Source organism: Plectropomus leopardus, chromosome 18 (assembly GCF_008729295.1).
Source record: "Plectropomus leopardus isolate mb chromosome 18, YSFRI_Pleo_2.0, whole genome shotgun sequence".
NCBI lineage: Eukaryota > Metazoa > Chordata > Actinopteri > Perciformes > Serranidae > Plectropomus > Plectropomus leopardus.
The window spans coordinates 9,703,018-9,722,885 of NC_056480.1; the positions used below are offsets into that span (position 1 = coordinate 9,703,018).

Below are 19,868 nucleotides of genomic sequence, written 5' to 3' on the forward strand. Positions count from 1 at the left end.
AGTTTAATTTAACCCCTCTTTGCCATGTGACGTTTTTTTCTCCTTTACACAATATATCAAAGATTGTTGGATTATATGCTCACTGTAAATTCACATGAGTTTTTGTCTTAGAAAGAAGTTTATTTAATTGTTCGATACAATACAATATTTTGTGACTACATGGTAATTTAGTAAATAGTGGTAAATATGGATTCCTTCTTCAGAACAGCTGTCATGGGATCTCTCTGGTGCCTCTCTAAGCTGGCCCCAAGGTGGCGCTTGGATCCCTATTGTTTTTTGGTGAAGTACTCGTGGCACATCACAGAGAGGCAGCCAATCATCTGCATAAACTCGCTGAAGTCCACACTGTTGTCCTTGTTTGAATCCAGACCCTGGAAAATACGGTCCACTGCTTCCTTGTCATTTGCTTTCTGCAGGTGAGAAAAGCGTTATTGGGCATGTGCATGAACCAGAGGGTCTGAAGATTCCCAGTATGCACCATCCTCTCCACACACAGCACCACAGCACACAATCACAGTGAGACAGTGTGCATTATGCAGGACTGAGATAGAGACAGGTCAGAGGTCACTCACCCCCAGAAGCTCTCCAAGCTCACTCTGAAGCAGCTCTTTCAGCTCTCCCTTAGTCAGGGTGGTTTTGTCCCCCTCCTTGCCTGCATATTTACTGAAGGTGTCAAGTATGAGGCCGATAGATGTCTGGATATTAGACATGATGAAAGCTGGTTTAAAAGGGAAGAAAGAATAAGGAGTTAGATAATGACATATGGAGCTTTTCACATTGTTGATGCATTTTTAACCCTTTTGTCTAGCCCTTTCCTCCCCACCCTGGTTATTTTAGGATTGCCTGTGATATCAAAATTGTAAAATAAAAAGAGTGACAAAAGAAAAAAAAAAGAAATGAAATACAACAACTGCAATTAATACAACTAAAAAAACCCATCTTACTCAGATAATGATAGTAATAGGACCATCACTAATAAATGTACTGCTTGTACACATACTTTATAGACAAATGCTGACACATGTCCATATAAAACACAAACAGACACATTGATGCATGTAAGCACATACCATTCATCCCCCCAGTGTAAAAAAAAAAAGAAAAGAAAAGAAAAGAAAGGTTGATACATTATCAGTCCAGATTGGTTTTTCCTTATTTTCACAAGACTAACTGAAGAAGTTGCTCAAGGAGGAAACTTTCATCTAATGCTGCTATGACTCCATCTAGAGGCAAAGTTTCACTGTTGTGCACCGTAGCAGATCATGTGGCATTGTGGTTACATGGGAAATAATAACAAAGGACAGCATTTATATCCTAATTGGAAGCAAATGGTTGCAGGGAAAGGAAAAGAAAAGGGCATCTGAGTTCATGGCTCTGTTTAGTCAAACTGTAACCGATTAATTTAAGAGACTGTGCTTTATCAGCAGAGGTGGTGGCTGTGGTGTGACGTGTTTTTTATAACTTGACCCTCTCTTTTACTGCAAACATTCTGAATTACTCAGGGATAATGCACAAATAAATAGTCATTTTTTAAAATATTCATGTAGGTAGTAATGCAATGAGCAAACAGCATAGGAGCGTCATTACCAAAAAATGCAGGTTACTTCTTGGGCCAAATGCAAGTCCCTCTTAAAAATGATTTGTTGTAGGACCATTGGAAATTTAAAAATTCCATGATTCTGGTTATGATAAATGGTGTAGGTTAATTTTGGTATTTTCTAAGAAAACGCTTGTTTTAAACCTTCAAGAGGAATTTCAGTTTAAGAGAGTATTTAAAATAAATACTACCATTTAGATTTGTAAGTCTGTCCCTTTAGCCAAAAAAGAAAATCACTCATGCTTAAGAAATATTTGAAATGTCGAAATCCCCTCCCTCCCTTATTCAGTTGTTTTAATAGTTTCTTCTTCTTCTTTTTTAGGGAAGACTGACCGTTGCTTTTTAAATTCTGACTTTCACATCTGCTTCACTCTTCAGCTAGTGTTGGCCAGTGGTGTCGTAGTGTTAGTGGGACTGACTGACCAAAGAGCCAATGGGAAGGGGATTCTCGAAAAGCCTGGAATGAATATTTCCAGTATTTAGTGATCATCAGCAGTGACAGTTTGGGCGTCTGCTCTAATTTTTAATGCGAGCCATGAGCGAATCTGACAGGAAAACACACTAAATGCTCTATAATTAGCAATATAAATAATATATTAGATATAATAGAAATGACCTGATTCTGATAAATGATAAAATATGCATCCAGTGCATCTACAATGATTTCCAATAAGTCTAAACAGAGAGGGAGAGAGATAGGTAGACAAACAGAGACAGACACACACACACACACACAGACACACTCACATTCAGATAGCTATGCTGCCAGAGACACACAAGCAAGCAGGGACAGTGCACTCTGTGTAAGGAGCAGAGGGGAACTGCGCTCATGGTGTGAACAGCCGGGTGACTGCTTAAGGGTGACTACGTGACAATTAACACATCATATCGCTTCTGTGTCCAGTCTGAACCCAGCGTTATGCTGCTGGAACACCAATGTACATACACTTTCATGTCTTGCCCTGTATTAGGAAATCTGGGTTCCAAAAAAGAAACAAAAAAGGAAAGAAAAAAGACAGAAAAGGGAAAGAAAGCAAACTGAAGTTGTAAAACAAAAAATAAAGAAAGAAACAGCCATGGACCAAGAGAGGAATAGCAGTGGGCTAGTAGAGACTGCGGGGCCAACATGAGATGCTATGCCCCTGGTATTGGCTCGCCCTGGCACACGTCATCAGTCTTCTTGTGCTGCATTTAGATGCCTTTTACAGGCATTTTGACCTCTTAAAGTTTGAAAATTGGTTTGATTTCTTCCAACAAAAATTAGAGAAATGTCCAGGAAAATATATTTAAATTTCTCTAAATTATACATTTAAAATAATGTTACAGAAAAAAAGAAGAAAATTATATTTTTTTGGCACTTTTTTGAGGTTATTTTCTTTTTTCCATTTTTGTATGTTTGGTTTTTACTTTACTTTTTTTGTCCTATTTGCCCGTAATTTTCTTGTATGTTGTATCAAATTTTTGGGCCATTACTTATTAAGGTGTTCGCCACCCTCAGATGTTTTTGAAAGAAAGCAAGATACAAATTTAATTCATTAAGAGCTCTGGAGCAACAAGCAGATGTTTACATCATTACTTTTCTCTCTGCCTGTGTTTTTCTCTGGCTTTTCCGTGGAGCTTGACAAAAATAAACCCTAAGTTTCCACCAGGGGCCAGCCACCCTGACTTCCCCCTGTCACCAGCCTCTAACGTACATTGACACATTGTTATGGCAACAGCTTAATCTCTCCAGGTAACTCAGTGGAACTACAAGAAAGGAAACAGGTCAAGACTTGATTAAAGTCCCAGTAGTGATGTGTTCATCTAACGTCTGAAAAGTGTTTTTTCTTTCCACTGACTCCATGAACCCAAGAGAGTCAGTTCTGGTTGCATTCTGACTCACGTGGTGCCGCTGCCTCTCTGGGGTGTGGTAAACGGAGGAAACTGTGGCAGCACAGGGTTTGTAAACAGATGGGAATTGCAGAAGAGGAGAGGAAAAGACGATTACCATGTTATTGTTGTAATGTTAAACTTGGTTTGAACTGAAAAGTAAGATTGAAAGCTTGACGCAAACTTCTAAATGTATAATGCATAAGTCAAATGACTTTCCTGTCTAAAGTTGGCAAAATAACTGGCCCTGGAAAAAAATGACCAATGTCTGATGCAACTTTTGTTACGCAAGCACTAAGGAATGGTAAGAGTTAGCTCAAAAACACAAAATGCCAACAGAGCTGGTAACTTTGCAGTTTACAGTTTAAAACACACTTTGCAGTTGTATTTTACACAAATAAAACTCACTGATATTACATTATGTATGCTGCATTCAAAGAAATTTCAGACTGGAAAAAGTTTTCAAAAGTCAGTAAATGACATTAAAAACAGACAAAGGATAATTGTTTTGGTTTTCTACTCACCAAAGCTGATTTGCAGAGATTCAGGGAGACTGGAGAATGAATGTGCGTCTTAGAGGAGCTGCAGTGATGGACAAAAGGATGCAAAGGATGCTTTATACATCACCACACCCTTTATCCCTCCCTCCATAATGCCCCTTTCATCTCCAACCACTCCTACTTCTCCCCTCGTGTCTTGTTGCTTTTTTTTTTTTTTAAGTTTAAGAAACACTGGTTGTATTGTTGTTACTAAGAACCAACAAACCACTAAATTATCATCAAACAGCTGATGGTTTTTCATGTTGGTTGTTAGGGAGTCTGCAATGTGCCATTTCGCATGTCATGGGTATATATTTTGTTGGATATGTAGCTATATTTAGAGGGGATTTTCAGAAAGTTTGTATCATTTTTCACAAAAAATGTTATGATCTAAAGTTTGCATTTAAACCTGTTGCAATCGAGAGTGTAGACAGGATATTATATGTAGAAGTGTAGCAGTGTGCTGTTTGTTTAAGATGATCTAATGCAAGGCAAAAAAGGGATGTTTCATTCTTGTTTTGACTGCAGTATAATTTAAGCCAACTTAGCCATGTAACATCTGTATTTAAACTTGGAAACAATGTATTAAAGGAGTTTTGGATTTTCAGTTCATTGAAGGTCAGTTATTTTTTCTGAATAAAGTAGCTCTTACCTCTATAATCACTTTTAAATGAATTGTTTAAGAAATGGATCTCAGGGATTTGTAAAAAAAAGTATTTTCTTTGCATTTCTCTTTGCAAGCTAATGAATGCAGGGATACAGCGATGTGTACTGAATCACTTTTTGTAATGATGAAGTCACATAAATCACAGCTGCTCCATTTAGAGCTCACTTTTGTTCATCCTTTCAAAGAAACTCCACAATTTGTGTAAAACACAACCGTTTGACCGTTGCAAAAACAAATCCCTCAAGACTCGTGAAATTAAAAGACAAATTCTGGAGCTGGTTTGAGAAGTTTAAAGTATTTTTTTCTCTTCCAAAGAACAAACTTTAATCATTTCAAATTTTTACGTGCGTTTTATTTAAAATTCCACTTTCCGCTCCTTGTTTTGGTTTTTACAGGCTTGTCATAAATTGTTTGTCTCTGTGCAAATACATTTTGATAATTATTGTGGCTTTTCTAAAGATGAAGACCAAGCGTCATGCAACTTTTGCTGCACTGTTTGACAATCTTGAAAATCAGATACAAAAGAAATAAACAGTTATGTATGTTTTAAGTTAAATATGAACTTTTCTTTCTACCCAACAATGCACCAGAGAGCCTTGGCTTGCATACAGTACTAAATTATTGATTTTTTTTGTGTTTTTCTATTTTCATTTAATGTTTGAGATGCACATGATTCCAAAATGAAAACATTTGGTCACAGTGACTCACTGAGGGTGTATTGTTATGGTCCTGAGTGGGTCCTCTCTTCCTTGCAATTTTGTGGTGAAGACTGTGACTCACAGTCATGTCCCCGAAGCACATGAGTCATGCTGCAGAGACCAGAAATCAGAGATATAAAAATTAGCATTGGGGCAACACTGTTTGTGCGTTTGTTTGTGTGTGGTTGTGTTGCATGACTTTGACTGAGATATATCAAAGGTCTTTTCCTGTCTCTCCTCTTTGGTCAGGGTACAATTGATTTGGTCTCTAATTAACAAATTAAATCAAAGTCCAGAAAAGTACAGATCATAGGTTGGAAGTAACTGGCACCAACATTCACATACTCTGCAACTGAATTTATAATCCAATGTAAGACTTTCACAGCGCACTGTCCTTTTTCATGGTGTGGAAAACTTTATTCAACCTATTTTCTTGTCTACTTCCTCCACCATCTTACTCACTCAGATCTACCAAACAGAGAGAGTGTATCCATGGAAACCACATCTTGTATTATATCCAGCTGTGATTCACATAAAACTATTTGCGGTACAGCTGGGGCCGTTTTAAGAGCTTTTCAAATACTTATGACCAGCATTGTGATTACAGTTACACTCTTATACCATCTAGTGGTCAAGTAAAAGTACACTGAAAAGAGTTCACTTGCTCAGAGCCATGTGTCTTAAAAAAATAAAATAAAAATAACAGTGAAGCACTAACTGAACTCTGAAGGTCCCAGTATCACCAAAAACACCTTTCAATTGAATCTCCACATTGGGCATTATTTTACAAATACTCCACATCACACCAAATAACAGCTTCAGCAAAGAAAAAGGCTGCTATTTTTTTAATAGGTTGTTACTAGGACTTTAAGACACAAAATGGCAACCAAGATACACAAAATGACCAAATAACACACAAAATGAGTGAAATTAGACACAAAGGGACCAAATTATACACTGAATCTCCTCAAAGAGCAACAAAATGACTACATTGATATAATAAACAGATTAGACACAAAATTACCACATATATACACACACACACACACAAAAACACACAAAACAATCCAAAAGGTGAACTCAACAAAATGATGCAGAGAGACACAAAAAGATGTACAACTCTGCATGGATGGATTACTGAATGTATCTACTGGAAACCACACTGACCCTCGCCTGCAAAATGTCACTCAAATTAAGATGAACTGATCAGGAAGAGACTCAAAATAACCAAAAAGCAGTGCAAAGTAACTGCAAAGAGACCCAAAAACAACTCCAAGGGAACACATAATTACTAAAAATATACAAATACACAACAAAACAAGACACAAAATGACCTCAAAAAGGCACAACTTGACATTTTTTTATAGAATCAGCTAGAACACGGTGACAATAGTTTGATGTTATTTCCTATGGCAACAGTTACAAACCGGATGTTGGAAGGGTTTGGCAAGTTAGGACCACTGTTGTTATTGTTCAACAAATTGAATTGTGCTCAGAGAGGGGCTGTTCTGCCTGTGTGTGTCCAAGGAAGGTGTGGTATGCACTAGTGAACGTTTGCTATTCTCTCGACCTTCAGTGTATATTAATTGAAAAATGTTAAAACTGTGATAATATGCAGGTTTTCTCACGTCTTCTCACTAAGGGAAACAAACTCTGGCCTGTTCCTGTTTATTTACCAGACATTCTTTGCAGCACATAATGATTGTATTGTTTAAGGCCACATGATAAACAAACAGCATGTATATCTCGATGAATCCAGTGCACCTCATACTAAACTGCACAAACGGGACATTGAGAAAACAGTCATCCAAGCAGGAAATCCCGACTGTAAACTCAGCTGTGGGTCACATGGGTGTGGTGCTTGTGTATACTGAGGGATGCACACACACACACACACACACACACACGTAACCTAGCAACTTGAGTGTTTGCCCTGTAACCATGAACACTGGTAGGCCACAGAGCAAGGCCTTGCCCAAAGAGGTGTGTGCAGGAGTTAAGCGACTTCTTCGCCCTGAGTTTGGTCTTTCAGACAGGCCCTGCTCAGGCAGTGAAGAGTGGGCTTTTCCCAAACTGGACCCACTCTCTCTCTGTGAGTGTCACTCTATTTGTAGACACCTTTACAGCTGAATGAAGCATGCTCTATCCATGAGAAGGGTATAAATACAGCAGCAAGCTTTAGCACAAACTTCCCCCTCTGCAGTGGAAAAATGAGTTGACGTAATATTTCGTAACCATGGAGAAAAACTTACTCCCATTTTAGGTTTTTCATATCCTTGTATCACTTTGATTTCATCTGTAGGCTACGTGCTGCTGTTAACCAGAAATGTTGGTTGCTTAGGCTATATTAACCTTTTGCCATTGAAACAAATGCACAAACCAATAAATAAGCAAGGAAATAAACAAGTTAACAAATAACACATACATATGAATAAAACTTGTTTCTGAAGATTTATTGGTGGCTTTTCTTTTTTTTTTGTAAACATCTCCTTTCTCATCCTGATGTTTATAAGTTGCTTGTTTACTGCAATACTTCCTGTAACACTTCACAATAAAATAAACACGACTACAACACGCCTGTTTAATTGAGACTAGACAAGAGATATGTTTGATCCTAAATACAACGTAACAATTAAGATGTTGACGTATGTATGATAATATTAAATGTCTATCCAGTTTGAGGATTTTACTTTTTTACGGGCAGTCGCATGGAACTTCATTTGTACTGAACGTCTTCAGGACGAACACAGCTCAAACACATCGCCATCAATGCCGGCTTGCTGTTGGACGGTGTAATAATCCACTTCTGCTCGTTACTGGTTAGTTTTCGAGGGCACTTAATGAGGCACATTTCACCTGAAAGTGGACATGGAGATAAAAGTGGGACAGGAGGACTGAGTCCAGTCGCGTGCAGCCATATACATTTCTAGGATTTAGGATGATTCAAGAACTTAAGGACGTTTCGTGGATTTTAGGATGTTTTTAGGATTTTAGGACATTGGGGTCTTAGGTAGGATCTCTGTCATATTTCCAGTATTTTAGGGCATTTCTCAGATTTTAGCATGTTTATAAGGGACTTTAGGACAATTCTGGGATTTTAGGATATTTCTCGGGTTTTAGCAAATTAAAAAAAAAAAAAGAAAAATCTGAAAAAATCAAAATAATTTAAATCTATTTTAATGAAGTTTCATGTACTCAGCCAACTTATGTATACTAAAAGTAAAAAAGCAATTCCCAGTGTGAATCACTTTATTTTTATTCTAAATTAGAAAATGGTTGGTGGGCTGCCTGGCACCCCATCACTGGCCAGATTTGGCCCACAGGCCATAAGTTGAGTATCGCTGCTATAGGGGGTGTTTTGGGAAAGGCTCATAATGCCTAGTCAACTAGGACTGGCAGACCCTGACCGCAACTGTGGGCCAAATACTACATCACTGAAGTCATATCTAGAATTACTAAAACATTGGTAGAGTTTATCAGTTTCAACATAAAGCCTGAGGAAAGGTAAAGCTGAAGACCTCATTTAGAGCAAAAGGAAGTTCAGGAAGATTCAGAAGGCGGGGTTATTCTGTTCGTCTCTCTGGTGTCATCCAAGTTTCAACAGACATGAAATTCGATGAAAAGAATTTGTTGGAAAAACAGCGCCGTACTAATCCTCTGTGCTATGTGACTCACATTTCTTCACAGTGCCCAGGACTGTCTTGCTCAATCAAATCAAATTGACAAGAATGCAACAAACTTTACTTTGCTACAACGCCCCCCGTCACCTTATCTTGTTCATGAATGCATCATCATTTCGAGTGTTTCAACATCACACAGAGGTGTGTTCATGAGCAGAACATTCTGCAGATTCCTCAGAGCAGCGATAAACAGGACTTTATCAAACTGAGAGGGAGAGGTTCGTCTGCACTTTCACACCCATGGAAGCAATAAAATACAAGTCGGAATTACATCATCACAACTCGTGTGGCTGGCAAAGTTACCAAAGAAGTCATTACACTGTGATCTCTCTCGAAAGAGTTTCACCAGGGCGTGAAACTAGAGCAAAGGCTGGAAAAAAGCAATGATTTTGTGTCCACGTTTCAATATTTATACAAGATAAAAACACTATATAATCTAACTCCGTGAAACCTGAGTAAATTGGTCAATTTCTTTCAAAAACATGGGAAAAAGACGATGAGCAATGTAATAAGATAAACCAAAAATTTGCAATAAATTTAGTAATAAGCACAGGAAAAATCCCCAGAAAAATATATATAAAAGAAACAAAAACAAAAAAACAAAACAAGAAAAAAAGGAGAATAGTGTTTTAAATAATAATTTTGTAACGCAAATCCAAGTGTGTTAAAATAAATACAATTTTCCCCTTGCTTTTTAAAAAATATAAAATATGTGAAACGTTTATTACTAAGTTTCTCACTGCCTTTTTTCAAATTTTTTAAAAGAAATCGCTTTGCTCGATTTTTTCAGGAGTCAAAATGTAAATACTTGTGAAAGACATCTGAAAAAAACACAAGGAAAGTGATATCGCTCCACGTTATAAACGGGTTTAAGAGCAGCTCTTATATTTAAATGACAGAACATGTACGATAACTTGAGAGCAAAAACAAGCTTAAACTCACAGCAACTTACACAAACAAAACCCACCAGACACAACAGGTTTGAAATTCTTCAGTTTATTTATTGAACAAAACTATCTTAACAATACTTGAAATGCTTTTTGGTTTCTTCTCTCTTCTGCTGTTGTCGTTTAGTGCTTCCCCGTCTTCTTCATGTGCAACTGATAGCACTGCTCACAGGCAATGGAAAGTCCAACAACCAGAGAAACAAACTCCTCAAAGTCCACCTGGCCATCGCCGTTGGTGTCCAGGTCCTTCATGATTTTGTCTATGGCAGCCGGGTCTTTCTGAGACTGAGTTTTAGAACGAGAGGGGCATCAACAAGAAAACTTTGGGTTATTGCCGCATTATGTGATACAATAAAAAACATGTTTTAATTCTGGACACTGTGATTATGCACTTCACAAGCTCTCACCTTGAGGAAGGTGGAGAGCTCGTTCTCCATCAGCTCTCTGAGCTCTCGCCGGTTGAGTTTGCCGCTGTTGCCATCCTTAGAGGCGTAACGGTGGAACACCTTGATGAGTGACTCCATGGCTGTCTCCAGTTCTGAAGGCATGGTTGCTGAAGTTTGTTTCACCTGAAAGACAAAGTTTAAATAGAGAAGGAATTAGGGGTCGACCGATATTGGTTTTTCAGGGCCAATACTGGTACAGATTATTGGTAGTTAATGAGAACAATAACCGCTATGCATTTACAATAAAAATGAAAATCTTTCTTTCAGTATTTAGAGTTTGTAACATAACAAACTCCAACACAAAATTTTGTTGAAATGCCTTAACAACTGTTTAATCAAAGCTGAACATTGTATAAATAAAGTTCCCAGCAACTGTTTTTATGAAGTGAAAATTAAAATCAAAATGAATAAATAAAAATAGCTCCTTGAGGTTTTACAAAGTAAAAGTTGTTCCCATGCTGACACCTTTTTTAGCACTTTTTAATTCATTAATTTTATTTGTGATGATTAAAATAAAATGCCAATACAAATAATCGGCAAAATGCCAAATATTGGCCCCAATAATTGGCCAGACTGATAATCTGTCAACCTAAGAAACCGCTGAAGATGGTCATGTAGAGTTAAGCTGCATTGGACAATTTTTAAATAAGACCTCAGAGAAGTTGAAAAAACAATGAATTATAAAAACCTGCTTTGTTTTGTGATGATAAACTTATCAAACGAGACATGTTCTACTGATGAGCTTATCTCAAGATCTAAAGTGGCGGGGGCAGTTCAAGAGCCACTGAGCTTTTGAACTCCGTGTTAACGGTCGCCGTTCTTTGCATGAAACATACAGTTAGTATGTGCAGTTTCCTAATTTTAATAAGTCTCCATCATGATATGAAAGGTCATAACAAAAACATTTTGTACAGCAAAAAGTGATGAAATTGAACAACATACTGACTCGCCCCACAGATGAAAAAGTGCAGAATAAAACCACTCTGTTCATGGTGGAGTTGTCTGCTTCAACTATTTTTCATGCATTGCTGGTTTAAATTTGCACTAATATCTGCCCTAAACCTCAAAGCAACAGGGATATCATTAAATGTACTTATTATAACACTAAAGCCTATACTTTTTCAAAGTTGTCATAGGCAGAAATTTTACTGCAGGTTGTAATATATGATGGTATGTTGGCAGAGTTCAGGCCATGACATTGATAAAGAAATTTGGCAAGAAACAATAAAGGTAGTGTAAAAAAGCAAAATGTGTAAAATGAGTGCTTTTTTCACGTTAATATTTACTAAAGTATGCAAAAATTAATAGTTTCTTTAATGTCTTTTATACTTAAAGTGCTGTATCTAAAGTAACATTTTAACCCTGAACAATGTTTAAACTAGACACTCCAAGTCCCGTTATTATGGACACTGTTATCACCTTTAGAAATACAGATTTTTGAAAGTCCATCAGGTTTTCAAGTTATTTTCATTCCTGTACTCTCCATTCATTTCCTTTGGAGTTTCCTACATCTTACAAAATATAAACACTGCTGTAACTTTAATAACCCTTTCAAAAAATACAACATATGTTTTTTGACTGTAAAAAATAGAAATTCAACATTAGTTTCATACTGTAAAAAGTCTACAATTTAACATTAGTTTTTGGACTGTAAAAATTGGAAATTTAACATTATTTTACGGACTGCAAAAAAAAATCACCGTTTTTGGGTAGTAAAAAGTGGCAATTCAACAATAGTTTCAGACTGTAAAAGGGGAATTGTAACATTTTTTTCCTGACAGTCAAAAGTGGAAATACAAAATAAGTTTTTTGAACTGCAAAAAGTGGAAACATAACATTAGTACTGGGGTGGTAAAAAGGGGAAAATTAACATTACCTTCCTGATTGTAAAAAAAAAAAAAAAATTACATTTAACATCAGTTTTCAGACTGTAAAAAGTGAAAATTCAACATTAGTGTCAGACTGTAAAAAGTAGAAATATGACATTTATAAAAGTGAAGTGCCCCCCCCCCCCCCAAGTTACGCCCCTGGCTGGATTTACATATCAACAATCTGCCACCTCCTTCAGTCTGACCGACCTTCCTCAGAGGATCTTGCATACAAATTATTTCTTGTCTTGGGTGAAATAAAGGTCAGACTCTGTAGTTCCAAATCATTTCAGGAGGAAGTGATGCAGCACTGTGATGGGGAAACAACACTTTTTTCTTTGCTCCGACGCCCCTCACTCTGATGAGCAATACTCATGAGATATGAGACAAGGTCTGCTGAGAGGCTGACTGTCACTGACCTGATTTAAGAAACAACAGCTCACTATCACCAAACTCAAACTACTGTAAACACTATGGCCATAGAGCTGCAATAGTTAAAAAGGAGAAGTGGGAGGGAAAACGGGATGTGTGTAATAGGGAATGGAAAAGTTGAGCTGAATGAGAGGAAAAAATGCGCTGATACCCCAAATGGTGGTGGTGCAGCAAATGAAAGGGGACACTCCAGCCACAGAATGCATGTGTGTACATGCCCAAAGATCAACCACACCCTTAGTAGTGAATCTACATGTGAAATGTCATAAACTTTAGATAATAAGAGTTGTTTTCTATAGGGAGTGCACACTGTATAAGCCAAAGGAATAGCCCTAAATACAGTTGGTTCTTATTTGTGGAAAATGCGTAAGATTCAAAACTGACAAAAAAGTCAATCATTTAAACACAATAGGCTACAACGCATCATTTTAAAATATGTAATAAAAATACTATTTGAAAGCGGAGGAAATTACACAAATCCCATGTCATAGACTGTAGGTATATATATATATATATGAAAAAACATTTTTCACCGACTTTTTTCCCTGTAAGAAAACTTTGAGTGGCAGATAAAAAGTAATTAGTATTTCTCTCCCCACCCATCCTACCTGAAGGCATTTAAGAGTTTATTAAAATACCGACAAAGCCAGACAAGTTTGAAGAGAGACAAGCATACCGTTAGTTGTCACCGTGCAGGGCTGGGAGCTGGTCGGCAGAGGAGAGGTGGGAATGCTCAGAGGTCGGTAAAATGTGCGCAGGGGTTTTATAGTCAGGCGCCGCCCCGGCTGCTGTGAGTCAACCTGTGGTGTGGACAGTGGACCCTGTCGACTCTGCACACGTCGGTGCGCAGACACGCAACACCAATAAAATGAATAGGAGAGAAGAGGGTTGAATGTCACGCTTTTTTCTTACATCTGAATCGCTCAAAAACTATATCCTCCAATAGATTCACGTTGCGCGTGATGGATTAACGGTTATGTGATGTATAGTTACGGCCCACTCCACTGTGAAAAGTTATACTTGCATGGTGGTGTGTCTGTGTTGCTCTGAAATCAGAATCAGAAAAGGATTTATTGTCAAGTAGGTTTCCATTAACAAGGAATTTGTTTTTGGTGCAAATATTGAACACACATTATGTAACATATATTAAGAGCAATAACAATAAAAGGCAAAGTGCTGCAACACCCAAGAACTTAAGTATAGAATAGAAACATTTACTATACAAATATGGTACAAATATACTTCAAACAGTACCATAACATAACTAAGTTATCACTTTTACAATGAAAGTAGCTAGCACTAGCTCCAAAAGTCACTAAAAGTTGCCAGATGGTGTCACATGCTTATTATCGCACCAGTAATGGAAGCATGAAAACTTTGCTGAATTAGATTCAATAGAAAAATTCTCAACAAAACATTTAAATAATATGAGCACTATTGCACTCATACTATAACTCACCACTTTTTTGCACTGCCAATCCAGAGGACGAAAGCTTTTGGTGTAAAAGTGCAACACCAAAAGGCATCTTCATTGCGGATGCTGCAGGTCATGATGCAATGAAAGACGCTGGATGGGTCTGACCTAGGACTTTCACCCGGGAGTGTGCTGTTTGTGCCCCGTATGAATGTTGAACCAAACTATTATGTTTTTCCAAACCTAACTACATGCTTGTATTGCCTAAGTTTTTTTTGTGAAAAAGACTATGCATAACCAGCAGAAACTGCATTTTGAAACGACAAAATGCATTCAACAGGCGTATCCCTATCGTGAGTTTTTTGGTCACACTATGGTGTCGGTTATTTCAAAGTTATTTTAATGGGAAAAAAAAGGTATCTTCGAAGGTGATGTAAAAAGTTTAACTTCATGAAATTTTTTTGTTGAAATACAACAACCGGACACATCTCTTGCTTTGCTCGAACAGGAAAAATCATTCTTTTAGGAGTTTTTTTTTTTAAAATTCTTATAGAACAATAAAGAGAACAATACATGTGATAACCGACTCCCAACAGAGCGTGACATGCATCCCTAACTGGAATCGACATTTTGAGAAAAAAACAGACTATTTAAACTATACCTCTTCCTTTATACTTTTAAATGCTTTTTATAATATCGTGTGTCTTGGTCCTGAAATTACCCTGTGGGTGACCTCTGACCGCAATTTGGAAAACTTCAGTGCCAACATGTTTAACTGCACCCTCTGAAGAGTGAGATCGAATGAATGTAACAGTCAACCCATGTGACGACCTACCCCGTTCTCCCCTATTAGCTTTGAGAGTTGTTGGACTAATTTGCATTAACTCTTCAATAACAACATTAAAGTGTGAAATGGGTATATATGTGTAGATGAATTTACCACAGACTTTATATAGAGCCTTGACTAATTTTCATTAGTAGGCTAATCTACAGGCTGTAGAGGAAAAAATGCAACTATAACATGATTAATAATCAATTAATTGAGTAGAAATGGAATGTTCTGTGTGCTTCAGCTTCAGTCCCTTCAGCTGTTTGTTGAGTCTGCAGAACTACAATTTCTGAATGAAATTGCAGAAAATAAATAGGCTAATGAGCAACCAAGTAGATGATTTCTTAAAGGCAAATACCCTGCCGCACTAACGTCAACAACACATGATGGAGCTGATTAATGGAATTCAGTGTAATCAGGAGATAAAGCAATCAGTAGCATTTTACTATTTTAAGTCCCTCAGTGAATGACAATGAATGCAATCAGGTGACTGGAGTTATGTTACACGAGCAAGAACAACAAAACCAGACCATTTTTTATGCTCCTATTAGAAACTTTTCTGCAAAGTCAGTACTGCTGTATTCCATAGTCTTGCTCTATGAGGACTGTTTTTCTACTTCACAACAAACAAACAAACCCCACACATCAGCAACGTTCCAGAACATTTGTATTTCAAGTTTTGTTTTCATGACCACACTGAACAAAAATTGTTTCTTTTTTTTTAAAAAAATTTGATTTATCCTACTCTAGTCAAATTTGAAACAGAACTTGAACAAAAACTAGTTATTTTACTTATTTATTTTGTTTGAATGTATTCATCCTATAAAGCCAGTGATAAATAACTACACTGATCAAAATGTATTTATTTTACATTTTATTTATCCTTTAAAGCTAGAGGTGAAAGTAATTACACAGAACTAAAACTTTATTTTTTAATTATCCTTTAAAGCCAGTTGCAAGAGTAACTACACTGAACAAAAATGTTTATTAATTTATGTTTTTATTTATACCATAAATGGTGAAAGTAATGACACTAAACAAAATATAATTTATTAATAATTTTTTATTGATCCTATAAGCCAGTGGTGAAAGTAACTACAATGAACAAAGAAAGTATTAATTTAAAATTTTATTTATCCTATAAAGTCAGCGGTGAAAGTAACTACACTGACAACATTCACTAACAAAATTAGAGATAAATAAGTCAAATGCTGCATAAAATCATATTTGTTTTTTAACTTAAACCTGTGAAAATGACGCAAAAACAAAAGTTTTGTTTAAATTTTTGTTCAGTGTTAAGTCAATATACTAAAGGAATGTATTTAAGCACAGTAATTCCATTATCTGCTACTTTATGTTTCTATTCCACCACAATTCAGTCACAGGTTATTTCCACCAGATAAACCTGGTTACGCTCAAGTTTCTTTGCAGTTTTAAACTGATGCTACAAAATGTAATCAACAAAAAAATTATGACATGACTATATCAACAAGACTATTGATTTCTAGAGGTATACGCACCTCTTCCCTGTGTTATTGCAAGTTTTACTGAAGTAAAAGACCTAAGTATTTCCTCCACCACTGTAAAAAAGCTCTTTGGAAAGTTTTGATAGGTTTGCTTTAATAATTGAATTGCAGGTCCTCGTGTGGCAGAAATGAAGCACTACAAACTAACACAGTCACTCTAGGAAACTGATTTTATGTATTAAGTAAACATGCATGTTTTTATATAAAAAAGCTACCTCTGGCCTTCTTGTTTAGTGAGCCATACTCTCCTCTAATGCTCATTAAACAAATGGATAATTTAAAAATGTCACGTGAACATCAGCAGTGGTCAAAGAAGTATCCAGATACTTTACATAAGTATCAATAGTAATACTGTTATATAAAAGTCCTCCATTAGAAATAAAAACATTTAAGAAGTAACATATTATCAGTAAAATGTACTTAAAACATCCAAAGTTAAAGCACAAATAATAAAGAATAAGCCCTGTCAGTGTCATATTATGCCATATTATAATGTTTGATTATTCTTAGTCATGCGTTGATGCAAAAACGTCTTTTAAATGTCATAGCTGGTCAAAGCGGAGTTTACCTCAACTGTTTCATACATTCACAATACTGCTTACTGCTACTCATATTTTGTAAACTAATACTTGGTTATTTATGTAAAATCTTAATATGTAAAGTATCTAAGGTGGTCAGAGCAGGAATGAAAGGAGCAGAATCCTGAATAGAGATCTATGCACGCCATCTTGTGGATCTAAGTGGTAATGCGCCTGAGGGCCTGTATATTGTTAAGGGATTTGTTGTGTTTTTTACTTTTTACTTGTGATATTACTCTGTGTTTTTTACTGTTTACTTATTATCTATATACGTATGTGTTTTTTACTGTTTACTTAAATGCATCACCCTGCGTTTTTTCTGTTTACTTACTATATTGCTCTGTTTTTTTACTATTTACTTATCTGTGTTTCTTGCTGTTTACACACGATACTGCTCTGTGTTTTTTACTGTTTACTTATTAGACTTATCTGTGTTTTTTACTAATATTTTCTGATATTTACACAACTTCCGTCCCGCTGGCTAAATCTGGCCCAATAGGGTGTCGGGTGGCCCCCAAACCATTTTCTAATTGACAATGAAATTCACTGATACACACTGGGAATTCTTTTGTACTTGTAATATACATAAGGTGTCATGTGCATGAAACAGAGCATGTTTATCAAAAGAAGTTCCAGTGGAGGCCCCTGAAAGAGGATCTGACTAAACTCCCAGTGTCCTAAAATCCTAGAAATGTCCTACAATCCTTAAGACATCCTAGAATCCCAGACACTTCCTAAAATCCCAGCGACTCTCTAAAATCCTAGAAACGTCCTAAAATCCCCCCAAAATTCCTTGAATTCTACAATTGTCTTAAAATCCAATGAATGCCCTAAATCTCTAGAAACATCCTAGAAAAAATCCTAGAAGCACCCCCAAATCAGTGAAGTGTCCTAAAATCATAGAAATATTCAGAAATCCTAAAAATGTCCTATAATTCTAGAAACTTCCTAAAATCCTAGATTCCATTTCTAGAATTGTCCTACAATCCGAGAAACATGTAGGGGCTGTCATTTTGCAAAAGTGGCCACCAAGCAAAGCAAGTTGAGTATCTCTGCTCTAGACCAGCAGGGGCCCCAAACTGGTCTAATGGTAAGAATCTTGCTTGGGGTGTGTGAGGTCCCAAGTTCATATCCTGGACAAGCACTTAACTGACATCATGTCCCAAGTCGAGAGAAACCTAAACATAACATGCTTTGTGACTAAATCCAACCAACATTTGTACGTGGGGCCCGTTTGGGTAGTAAATGGGCTGAAAAATTGGGTATGAGCCCAAAATGACCATCTTATCTGGGGCCCACGGGCGAACACACCCATGTGGTTTTTAACATGTGATTGTCCAGTGTGCTTTTTTTGTATGTCGTCAATTTGTTTGCTGTAAAATTTGTGTTATCTTATTATGTTTGTTGCTTTTTTATGTTTGTACAGTGTCTTTGAGTTCCTTAAAAAGCGTCATTATTATTATCATGAATATTTTGTGGGCATTTGGTAAGGGGCCATTTTTTAGCCTGCTTACTATCCACAAGGGCCCCACATGCAAATGTTTGCAGCAGAAAAACACTTTTTCACTGCATCACATTTATCTGACATCTACGGCAACTTTGTAGATTAAAATTTACACACAAAACTTATGATGAGTTCATGAAACATGATGCATTGTTTAAGATAGAACTACCTAACAGTATATTGCCAGAATTATCCCGAGCTCACAGCTAAAACGTTAAAATGATGCTTGCATGTTAAATGATGGCCACTTTTACTTTAAATACTCGTATTTATGCTCATAATATATCTGAGCTTTCACTTAAGTATAATTCTGAAAGCCTAGAAGTTGTTGCAAAGGGCAGGGTTTAGCTGTAAACAGGCCATAACTCAAGTCGTCTTCTAATTAAATCCAGTACAAAAATCCTGCACTAAGTCTTGAACACACTTACCAAGTTTTGTTTAAATCCAATAAGGGAGAAAACAGAAGGGGGGACTTCTAATGTGCGATTAAAGAAACACTAATTCATTGTACTGATAAAACAAGGGTGTGACTGACTTCACTCCTTATTCAGACAAAAGTAAACCAGTTGCACTGACTTCGCTAAGCTTGACACCCATCTGCTGTTGCTTGAGGCTTTAACCCTTTAAAATCTAGAGCGACATAATTTTTCTTGTTCTGCTGGATGCCTTTTATAAATATTTAAAGCTTTGAGCAAACTGGTACAAATATTCCACACGTCGCAAGAAATCAGTAAATTAAACCTTTGAAACTTGAGCAAATGGTTTGACTTCTTGCAAAAACACAAAGAGAAGGCAAATAAGCAAACTAACAAGATATGACCCAAAAATTAGCAAGAAAGTAGTATAAAGTTACAAGAAAGGTACCTGAAAATACATGACAAAAGAAAGGTAAGAAACAAAACAAGAAAATGACCCTCCAAAACATATATAAAATTATATGTATACATTTTTTCTGTCAAAGTTTTTTTTATATATACAATTATACCAATTTGGCTTAAGTTTTCCAGAAAGTATTCTTTTTTTCTTTTTATTTTCCCCTTTAGAAAAAAACACTAATTTACATGTCATTCTCTTTTTACACCTTTTATTTCTTTTGCAATTTGTGGGACATTCCTTGTCAAGTTGCTTCCTGCCTATTTCCCATGTTTTTGAAATAAATCAAACCAATTTGGTTTCAAACATTTAAACAGCTTGTAAAAGGCATGCAGCACAATAAAAGTGATGTTGATCCAGGTTTCAGAGTAAGGAAAATTATTTTTAAAAAGCCATACGGA

At 36.5% G+C, this 19,868-nt stretch overlaps 2 protein-coding genes across 3 annotated transcripts; both read right to left on the minus strand.

Annotated features, from left to right (window-relative positions):
• Positions 1–99: 99 nt before the first annotated feature.
• On the minus strand, positions 100–4,094 carry LOC121957723 (ictacalcin-like). 2 transcript variants are annotated; one of them, XM_042506468.1, is made up of 4 exons: positions 3,991–4,091; positions 3,480–3,520; positions 573–718; positions 100–410 (listed from the first exon to the last, which is right to left on the minus strand). In XM_042506468.1, exons 3-4 carry the CDS (start codon positions 708–710, stop codon positions 267–269), a joined length of 282 nt encoding a protein of 93 aa, XP_042362402.1. In that variant the 5' UTR covers positions 711–718; positions 3,480–3,520; positions 3,991–4,091; the 3' UTR covers positions 100–266. The 2 variants fall into 2 exon arrangements, with proteins under 2 accessions (XP_042362402.1, XP_042362401.1); XM_042506467.1 differs by lacking the exon at positions 3,480–3,520 and having other exon boundaries at positions 3,991–4,094.
• Positions 4,095–10,030: 5,936 nt separating this feature from the next.
• s100a10a (S100 calcium binding protein A10a) lies at positions 10,031–13,523 on the minus strand. Its single transcript, XM_042506432.1, has 3 exons — positions 13,420–13,523; positions 10,405–10,566; positions 10,031–10,282 (listed from the first exon to the last, which is right to left on the minus strand). The coding sequence occupies exons 2-3, from the start codon at positions 10,543–10,545 to the stop codon at positions 10,121–10,123; spliced, it is 303 nt and encodes a 100-aa protein (XP_042362366.1). The 5' UTR covers positions 10,546–10,566; positions 13,420–13,523; the 3' UTR covers positions 10,031–10,120.
• Between the last annotated feature and the right edge of the window lie 6,345 nt (positions 13,524–19,868).

Coding starts and splice junctions, on each gene's coding strand:
- LOC121957723 (XM_042506467.1), bottom strand. CDS start 710: ATGTCTAATATCCAGACATCTATCGGCCTCATACTTGACACCTTCAGT. Junction 411..572: donor AGCTTGGAGAGCTTCTGGGG/GTGAGTGACCTC, acceptor TCTCACCTGCAG/AAAGCAAATGACAAGGAAGC.
- s100a10a (XM_042506432.1), bottom strand. CDS start 10,545: ATGCCTTCAGAACTGGAGACAGCCATGGAGTCACTCATCAAGGTGTTC. Junction 10,283..10,404: donor AGCTCTCCACCTTCCTCAAG/GTGAGAGCTTGT, acceptor TCTAAAACTCAG/TCTCAGAAAGACCCGGCTGC.